Here is a 10,194-nt window from a genome sequence, read left to right as displayed (position 1 = left end):
AATCTGGTAAACTTTATGGACGGTATTCAAGAGGCTCGCTTTGTGTACATTGGCGTTGTCAAAAGTTTAACAAGATAATTTTCTACACATACCAGGATGAAGGTGAGAGATATGCAGAGATGTGTTAAAATTAAAAAAAAAAAAAGAGTAAATTTCTTTACATTGGTCACATCATATTTTAGAGAACATGATTGCAAAGGCAACTATTTTGTCCTTCACTCAACTTGCAAAGCACATTTTCTGTCTTTGGGTCTGTGTGTATGTGTGTGTGTGTGTGTGTGTCCAAATATTAATGTAACCCACAGGTCTGTATTAGTATTTTTAGTAATGTATCATGATCTTTTACTAAACTAAATTGTCTGTCTAAAATGCTCTACAATACTGTAAAAGCTCGAAAAAAGAAAGAAAGAAAAGAAAATAACAATCAATTACATTTAAATTACCAGTAAAACAGGCTAATGGCCCTCCTATAAATTTTGTAGTTGTGGGCCATAGGTGGGCCATAACAGCTGTAAGTATCAGTTAGTGTGTGATTCTTTTCTGAATATTCTATTAGGCTTATAAATGAGGTATTTCTTACAATACTCTAGGCCTACTAACACTGTCTGGAATAGAGATATAGATTAGCTCCTTCATAAGATTGCTTTTTTGAGCCTTTTGTTTTTGAGTGGACTGAGGCTGTTTATGAAGTGTGCCTCTAGCAATATTACAAGTGTGCATATGCTAGATTAGATAGACAAGACATAGTCTTGTCATCCTTTGGTTGGCAAGCTCAGTATAACTAAAAATGAACAAAAACTACTTAAAATCTTTAGGTGCCCATCCTTTTACTTCTTTTACAATCTTCTGGAAACAGGGAGCTGGCAAGAATCTGTCAGTGTGAAATGGTTGAAGTCTTATCACTAATTCAGCAGTCAGTGATCCTATAATGGGAAATCTGAATATCAGACATATAGCAGGGTCCCTGAAATCAACCCTGATGTATTTTTCCATAAGAATGAATGAATGAATAAATGAATGAATAAATGAATGAATGAATGAATGAATTATGGAATGGGGCATGTTGATGCACAAATCAAATTAAGCTTGTAAGGCCATAAAGATTGTAGTATAGTGTTTAGCTCTACTGTGCTGTATATATAATTTTGTATTTCAGTGATTTTCAGTGTTAAATACAGTTATTCAAATATTTCAGTGTATAACAAATATCTTCTATCAAAAGAACATGATTTTTATGCACTGAAGTCCATCTGTTGTCCATTTTGAAAGTGACAGGGATTGCTAGAGCTCCTGCTATTCACCAGCACCACCTGGCTGTGAAAAGTAGTGTCACAGTATTAGACCTGTATTCTAATTCATAAACGATGTGGGAAGATTCAGAGGACACATGGTGTGTAGACGGACAGACCAAAAGGTGGACATACATATAAATTAGATAAGTGAACATCCTAATAATAGAAAATGGGGCCTTTATAACTGCAACTCTCTCTCTCTCTCTCTCTCTCTCTCTCTCTCTCTCACACACACACACACAGTGCTCCTGTCAGTTAATTACAATATAAATACTCCAGTTAAAAAGGATGGTAAAGGCTTCGAATTTTTTTGTACTTACCTCGTGTCAACATTAACATTCAACTGTATATTTTGTAAATCATTTATTCATTACAGAATTGACTGGCTGAATGAATTATCTGATTCATTCGGGTTTAGTTCTCATCTGTTGTGTGTGAAAATCCCAACAGATCAGCAGATCAGCAATTTCTGAAATATTCAAGCCAACATCTATATCTGGCATCAAACACCATGCCACAGATAATATCACAAAGATTACATTCTGGTGTTTGATGAACATTAACTGAAGCTCTTGACCTGTATCTGCATGACTGTATGCACTGTGCTGTTGCCACATGATTGGCTGATCAGATACCTGCATGAATGTGCAGGTGTACAGGTGTTTCTAATAAAGTGGACAGTGCGTGTATACTATACATATGTAATGATATTACAACATATTACAACATTAAACAAATACTAAACTCAGAAACCATCAAAACTATATTTAGGTAGATAGGGTCCACTAATTTGACTGGACAAGCTGTGTTCCAAGAGTGCAGGTTTGTAGTATAACAGCACTGGTCCATTAATTATAATTTAATTAATTAAAAAAGGACAAACTAAATGTGACTTGTAGTGAATCTCCTAGGGGTTTCCTTGGATAATCTTCTCACATAAACTCCTCAGATGCCAGTACAATCAGGTGTGAATTCCACCAATGTCTTGAAATGGTACCTGTGCATTTTATTTCTCTCTTCCACTGACTGGGATAAGCTCGGATTTATGTGGTTTTTCATCTGCTGGTCCATATTCTCCCTCAGGTTTTTTATGGGATGGAAGTCTGGGAAATTTTATCAGAGGTTCAGAGGTTGTTATACCCTCAGTGTAGAATTGCATGCCACCTGATTCACTGTGCATGATGAACACACACTTCATACATCCTGGAGACTGTTTAATGTATTAAAACTAAATTAATGATGTGTTTTTAAATTTGTTTTCTATTCCTCACCATTGAACTCTATTGATCACAAATACAGAGATGTTCATTTCACAGTGAATCCAAAAGAAAAACATGTGCACAAACAATTTACCAATCACTTCACTGCTCTTATCCAATCACAGCTTTTTTTTGTTTAATTTATTGACACTACTGTCTCTTTGTGCTCTTATTCTACATTTATTTTAAGTGCAGACTTTAAGAACAAGCTGCGGTGAATTGAACAGGAATGACACAAGACCTATTTGTTGCAGTGATGATCATTTTAATGATTAATTTGCCTTAATGAGAGGTGACAAGAAAGTGTGGTGTTTATCAGAAAAAGAGAGAAGACAGAAGCAGCAGGTCATCACAAGGACATTAGGTATCCTTTTACAATTGTTACTTTCCTGTCCTTTGTGTCTTCACATGAATTTTAAAATAACATGAAAGAATTTCCCACTCATGCCTAGAAATGTACAAACTAACAATATTATTCTTTTATTTTATTCAACTTTTATCTAAAAAGGCCATTTCTAACCTCAGTAGAGAGCAGCTTCTTTCCTGTCTGTTCTATATTATTATTCAGACAAATTCAGGTCTCTCAGGTGTGAGGGGTTTGATCTCAGAGCTGAAATCTTCTGAGCCAGGTTTATGACCCTCTGGAGCACTTTCCTCTGAGCCACTGTGCAGCTGATGAACCATACGCCAATGCAGTAGGTTAGGATGCTCTCTATAGAGCACCGGTAGAAGGACACCAGTAGTCTCTGAGTGACGTTGGCAGCCATGACGGGTAGTTCTACTACAAATTTTTTTTAACAGGATCAGCAGAGAGCATGACCACAAAGTGCTGATTCTATATTTTCCCACTTGCTATGTTGCCAAAGTGTCTTGTTATATTTTTAAAATTCATGTCTACACCACCACTGTCAATCATGATGTAATTTGGATCCATTTTCAGTGCATCCTTAGGATCAGAACGTTTGGAGTGTTTGATGTGTGCATCTCTTTCTTTATGTTCACTTTACAGCAACAGACCGAGGTGCTGTGAGAGATGAAGAAGAGCCATGAGGCTGAACTCAGTGAAATCTGCCTCAAACACAGTAAGGAGCTTCAGGCAGAGAAAGAGACCTGCAGCAACCTTAACAATAAAAAGAAGCTCATGAAGGAGCAGGTGTGTGATGAAATGATCATGATGAAAGAAAAAAGTATTGTAATTATAACAGCTGGAAGTAAAGGAAATTGAGCTGTGTACTGAGAGGCAGATTGTATGTTTTACCCCAATATGCTTTGTTTATGATTGTTAATAATTACTTAGACAAGCGCACTTACTGCACATTTGGCCCATTGAGGTTTATTGCCTCAAAGAGACTGTTGAAAAGTAATACATGCAACTTAAGGACTTAGAAACTAGGAGCCGAGTCCTAAAGAGAAGAAAATATAAGAAAAATGTTTATTAATTCTAAATTACCTATATTTATTACCTAAATTACCTATATGAAAACATTTAAAATATTTTTATTATTCACATCAATAGTGAATTTATCCACTGTTGCTATTGTTCCTCAGCTCAGAAATACTGACTGTGATGGAAAGAATGCAGTCCAATATCCTGCAGCTGCAGAGGTTGGAGGTCCTTTAGATGAAAAGCCTGACTTTTGAGCCCAGACCTCCACAAACACCTGACCCCAAAATCCAGAAGGTATGGTGCAGCAACTTTTACTTTCATTTTTTTTCTTCATGAGCAACACCTCAAGCACCTGTCATGTCTGTCACTTACTCAGGTCCTCCATCAGGGGGTGTGTTTACTCCACTAGCTTCTGTGCTCATGATTGCTCAAAAGCAGAAAAATGGCATGAATGTACAGCAGCAGGATCTGAGGAACGTAATATTTTAAATATTAGCTGAATAACAACTTGAGATGGTCTGCGTAATGAATTTACAAAAAAAGAAAATGGACCTCTGATGATAATTTTTGTTGAAACCTGCTGGTTGCTGATGTATTTAAAATCGATTAATTCCTGACGTACAAAATGTGCAATATCATTGATGCTAATGTATTTGGGAATTTGCCATTTGTTAGTGTTCAAAACGGTACTAATTAGGAACCCATTTTTAGTGTCTTCAGTTAAATCAGAGGAAGAAGCAGCTCTGTTAAAAAAGGAGCCTGTTTTATAATTATTAAGTAATTCTTTCCAAACGATTCAAAAGACTTCTAATTTATGCTCACACAATGTTATTTGTTAGTCTTTCCCCTCAGTCACTTATTAGCACTCTTAGCTGTCATACATTCACCAATAGAATGATCCCCAGGCAGGTGAAGTGTTTCTGAGCTCAATAACTCAAAAGTAACCAAAACCTAATGCAATAAATTAATAGAATTTGAGACTGTATTCTCAAAGCTTGATCTGCTAACAGTGTGAATACACTTTGATATGGTTTAGCATTTGTGTGTAGAGTGCCGTGCCAGCAGCAGACCTCAGCCAGGAGATGGACAAGAACCACCAAGGTATGATACAGGAAAAATGGACTAAGATTGATGCGTGTGTCAAGAGTACGTAACAAAACAGTGATGAATCTTTTATCACACTTATTTGCATATTTTAGCATTGGTAGATTTGGGGGAAATGCCTCATGCACAATGCTTTTATTTGTTAATTATCTGAAGCAAGGCACAGCATTTTTTATTTCTGCAGCCGCAGGCTCGAAGGATTCACAGCAGAAATCTGGAGTATTCCTCATGATACTGCCCTATATGGTGTGCACAAGAAGACAGAGGCTAAAGTCACCTGTCAAACATATGACTTAAGGTCAATCTCAACGACAGAGTTTCTCAGGAAGTGTGAAACTTCCTCCTATAAAAACTCAGAACACCAGATGATGGCCAGGTGACATGAGAGCTGAGACATGAAAGCCTTGGAAGATTTTGTGCCTTTAGTAGAAGTCTCAGCATTAATGGTTATTCATGTGATGAAACTGTAAAAATAAAAATTGTAATTGTAAATTGTTAATGGTGTCAATGTTTCACTGAGTGCCTAAATGAAAAGACCCTTAACACACCTCCAAGATGACCACTGCCTTGCTAAAGAAGCTGAGGGTAAAGGTGATGGATTGGCCAAGCATGTCTCCAGACCTAAACCCTATTGAGCATCTGTGGGGCATCCTCAAATGGAAGGTGGGGGAGCGCAAGGTCTCTAACATCCACCAGCTCTGTGATGTCATCATGGAGGAGTGGAAGAGGACTCCAGTGGCAACCTGTGAAGCTCTGGTGAACTCCATGCCAAAGAGGGTTAAGGCAGAGCTGGAAAATAATGGTGGCCACACAAAATATTGACACTTTGGGCCCAATTTGGACATTTCCACTTGGGTGTGTACTCACTTTTGTTGCCAACAGTTTAGACATTAATGGCTGTCTGTTGAGTTATTTTGAGGGGACAGCAAATTTACACTGTTATACAGGCTGGACACTCACTACTGTACATTGTAGAGTGTCATTTCTTCAGTGTTGTCACGTGAAAAGATATAATAAAATATTTACAAAAATGTGAGGGGTGTACTCACTTTTGTGAGATACTGTATATTGTGGACTTTAGAGGGTGCAGGAGGATATCCACACACCCTTATACATCAAGAAGGCCATTGTAGAATGAGTCAGGAGCATCAAGTTCCTTGATGTACACCTCTCTGATACTTGTCCTTATCCGTGGACACCACATCAGTACTCAAAGTGGCTCATCAGTGACTCTACTTCCTGTGAAGGCTCTGCCACAAAAATCCTCACCAACTTCTACATGTGCAATATTGAGAGCATGCTAACCGGGTCCGTGACTGTCTGGTATGGCAGCTGTTCAGCACTAGATTTAAAGGCCCTCCAGAGTGTCATGAGAGCAGCTGAACTAATCATTAGAAATAAACTTCCAGCCTTAGAGGACATCTAACGTATACGATGTCTGAAGAAGGCTAGCAAAATCACAGTTGACCCCAGTCACCCAGCACACTGTCTGTTCAACCAACCAGTCAGTACCGGAATATCCAATCCAGACCCAGCACTCTGAAGAACAGTTTCTACCTGCAGGCTATCAGAATCCTCAGTGTACTGTAATACAGCCTTCATGCAGACCACAATTGCAATATGACTCTATACATAACATGTTGCTAACATACTGAGACGACACAGTAATCAGTGCTATTTTGCACCTTACTTGCTGGTACTGCACAATTAGCAGTACTATTTGCACCTACATGCACACAGTCTGCTAACTAGGACTGCAAGACTGATACGTGATAGTATAGCACCATACTTGTATGTATATTGTACACAATTTCCATTTAAAATGAGTATCTACCTAATTATGTTAATATATAAATTGATTTGCACACATATTCTATACTGTATACACATATTACTATTCTTAAGTCTTTTATTGTAGCTGTTTTAGGATATTTCAATTGTGCTGTAGTTTGCCTGAACCTCACCTAAGCATTTTATTGTACAAAGTGTCACTGACATCTCTATACATGACAAATAAAGTTGAAATTTGAAACCTGAACTCGAAGAACAAACTCCCAAATGGGGTTGTGTTTAATGATAGTTGCAGGTGAAAGAGGAGGAGGTGAGTGTGAGAGGAGGTGAGACTGTGTAGGGTCAGTGTGGGAGGGTGGCATTGGTCAAGAAGTGTTTGCAACCGTGATGTACATTGATTATAATCAAATTCTCTAAAAGAGGATCCCAACACCAGTCATAATGTGCTACCAAAGACATCTGTCATAAAATATATCTTAATACTGAATGTGTCACTTTCCATTCTTCATAAACTGCTCTTATTCCAGTTATATTATGGTAGAGATTTAATGTTTCTTAAAAATGAAAAGATTTGGATTGATCCTTTGTAAGAACATAGCATTTATTTTGTGTACCTATTAAAATGTCCCCATTCCAGTAAGCTTATCAAATAAGGTCACAGTAACAGTCACAGTTTACTTTAAAGAACCACAGATTAGAGATTTTACAAATATAAAAAATACCATGTTTATCTAGATCCTGTACATTATATTTTATAAAATATTTTGTATATTATAAATATTTTTAATGGATTTGTTACAGAAAACATTGCATTAACCTGCAATTACCCTGGTAAGATACAAGTACAAAGGGGTCTGCTCTTAGAATTACACAAAGGAAAAAGAACTGTGGCAGATCATGCTTTAGAGTAACTAGAGTTACGCTAAAGCAACTCAGAGTAACTCAGAGATCAGACTCATCAGATCAGCAATTTCTGAAATATTTGAAACGGCCCAGCTGGCACCAACAATCATGCCACAGTTACAGTCACAGAGATCACACTTTTTCTTCATTCTGATTTGATGAACATTAACTGAAGCTTTTGACCTGTATCTACATGACATTGTGCTGTTGCCACATGATTCACACAGGATCAGATAACTCCATGAATGTGCAGGTGTACAGGTGTTTCTAATAAAGTGGACAGTGAGTGTATACTATACATATGTAACAACATTAAAATATATTACGACATTCAACAAATACTAAACTCAGAAAAATGACATAAACCATCAAAACTATATTTAGGTAGACATGGTCCACTAATTTGACTGGACAAGCAGTGTTCTAAGAGTGCAGGTATGTAGTATAACAGCACTGGTCCATTAAATATAAAAGGACAAAGTGATTTGAAATGTGACTTGTAGTGAGTCTCTTAGGGGCTTCCTCAGATGAACTCCTCAGATAAACTCCTCAGATAAACTCCTCAGATAAACTCCTCAGATAAGCTCCTCAGATGAACTCCTCAGATAAGCTCCTCAGATAAACTCCTCAGATAAACTCCTCAGATAAACTCCTCAGATAAACTCCTCAGATGAACTCCTCAGATAAACTCCTCAGATAAGCTCCTCAGATGAACTCCTCAGATAAACTCCTCAGATAAACTCCTCAGATGAACTCCTCAGATAAACTCCTCAGATAAGCTCCTCAGATAAACTCCTCAGATAAACTCCTCAGATAAACTCCTCAGATAAGCTCCTCAACTCCTAAACTCCTCAGATAAACTCCTCAGATAAGCTCCTCAGATGAACTCCTCAGATAAGCTCCTCAGATAAACTCCTCAGATGCCAACACAAGAGAATTCCACCAATGTCTTGAAACTGTTCTGATTCATTTTATTTATTTCTTCCACTGACTAGGATAAGCTTGGGTTCATGTGGCTGTTCCAAATAATTCTGTTTTTATGGAATTAGAATATGGAATTCTGGGGAATTTTATCCAGGGATCAGAAGTCCTTATACAGTGAGTGTAGAATTGTGTGTGGTCTGATTCAGTGTGCACAATGAACACACTTCTCACACCTCTTATTCTATTTAATGCATTATAGCTTAATGAGTGATGTGTTTATAAACATGTTCTGTTCTCCATCATGGAAATGCAGGAACACTGGAGTCTTCATCACAAATATACAGATGTTCACATGTTCACTACACACATAAAAGAAAAATATGTGAATTAATAACCACAAACTGGACTGTGGTACTTCATAATGAATTACTACGGAATGTAATCATCTCTGATCCAAGAGAAACAGATCCTATTCGCTATTAATCATTCAACATTTCAGTCTTACAAAGATCCACAAGTTCTAACAGGAAAATGAGCAAATATTTACTCATCACACCTCTGCTCTCATCTAACCAGAGGCTTTGGAGCTTTTTTTTTTTTTTTTTTTAAAAAAAGAATACTTATTCTACATGTAAGTGCAGACTTACTTACCAAAGATCTGTTTATCTTTCATCAAAGCAGAGAGCAGTTTCTTTCCTGAGTCTCCTATTTTATTATTAGACAGATCCAGGTCTCTCAGGTGTGAGGGGTTTGATCTCAGAGTTGAAGTCAGAGCAACACAGCCTTCACCTGAGACACCACAATCACACAACCTGCAGAGAGACACAATGACAGTCTTCGCTCTCTTGGTCTTCGGCAGAGACCACATACTATGACTTGTTTTTTAGTAGCTTTTACCCTTCACACAGCTTCACACAGTGTTCACATGAACATATCTTTCTGGAAAAGATCAGACTGTCCATAATCAGACCTAAAACGCGGTAGAACTCTGGAGTTTTTTTCCAAACACAGGATGTACACTACCAATCAAAAGTTTGGACACACCTTTTAATCCAGTGTTTTTTGTTTAGGGATTTATTTTCTACATTCTAGAACAATACTGGAGATTTCAAAACTATGAAATAACACACATGGACTTAAGTAATCCTCCATATGTACAACAAAAAACAGTCGGTTGTTATTTTAAGACACGAAGGTCAGGTGTTCTGGAACAGTTCTTGCAAGAACAGTATCGTCAAGTGCATTTGCAAAACCCATCAAGCACCATGATGAAACTGGCTCACATGAAGACCATCCCAGTAAAGCAGGACCAAAACTTACCTCTGCTGCAGAGGGGAAGTTCATTTAGAGTCACCAGCCTCAGAAATCACCAATTAACAGCACCTCAGATTAGAGGCGTTATGAAGGCTTTACAGAGCATCAGTAGCAGACATATCTCAATATCAACTGTTCAAAGGACATTATTGTGGATTTTGGCCGCCTTCAGCATTGTTTTACAATGTAGAAAGAAATAAACATCAGGAAAGACCACGGG

At 37.6% G+C, this 10,194-nt stretch overlaps 1 protein-coding gene across 1 annotated transcript in view; it reads right to left on the bottom strand.

Annotated features, from left to right (window-relative positions):
• Positions 1-9,008: 9,008 nt before the first annotated feature.
• LOC131370456 (NACHT, LRR and PYD domains-containing protein 3-like) overlaps positions 9,009-10,194 on the bottom strand; it is an 89,572-nt gene continuing 88,386 nt past the window's right edge. Inside the window, exons 17-18 of the mRNA XM_058417808.1 lie at positions 9,312-9,472; positions 9,009-9,019 (exon numbers count right to left, since the gene is read on the bottom strand). Coding sequence (XP_058273791.1) covers positions 9,009-9,019; positions 9,312-9,472 — 172 coding nt within the window. The remainder of the gene's footprint in view (positions 9,020-9,311; positions 9,473-10,194) is intronic.

Source organism: Hemibagrus wyckioides, linkage group LG19 (genome assembly GCF_019097595.1).
Source record: "Hemibagrus wyckioides isolate EC202008001 linkage group LG19, SWU_Hwy_1.0, whole genome shotgun sequence".
Lineage (NCBI taxonomy): Eukaryota > Metazoa > Chordata > Actinopteri > Siluriformes > Bagridae > Hemibagrus > Hemibagrus wyckioides.
Note: the sequence above shows the minus strand (reverse complement) of the source record. Positions and strands in the feature narration are given on the sequence as shown.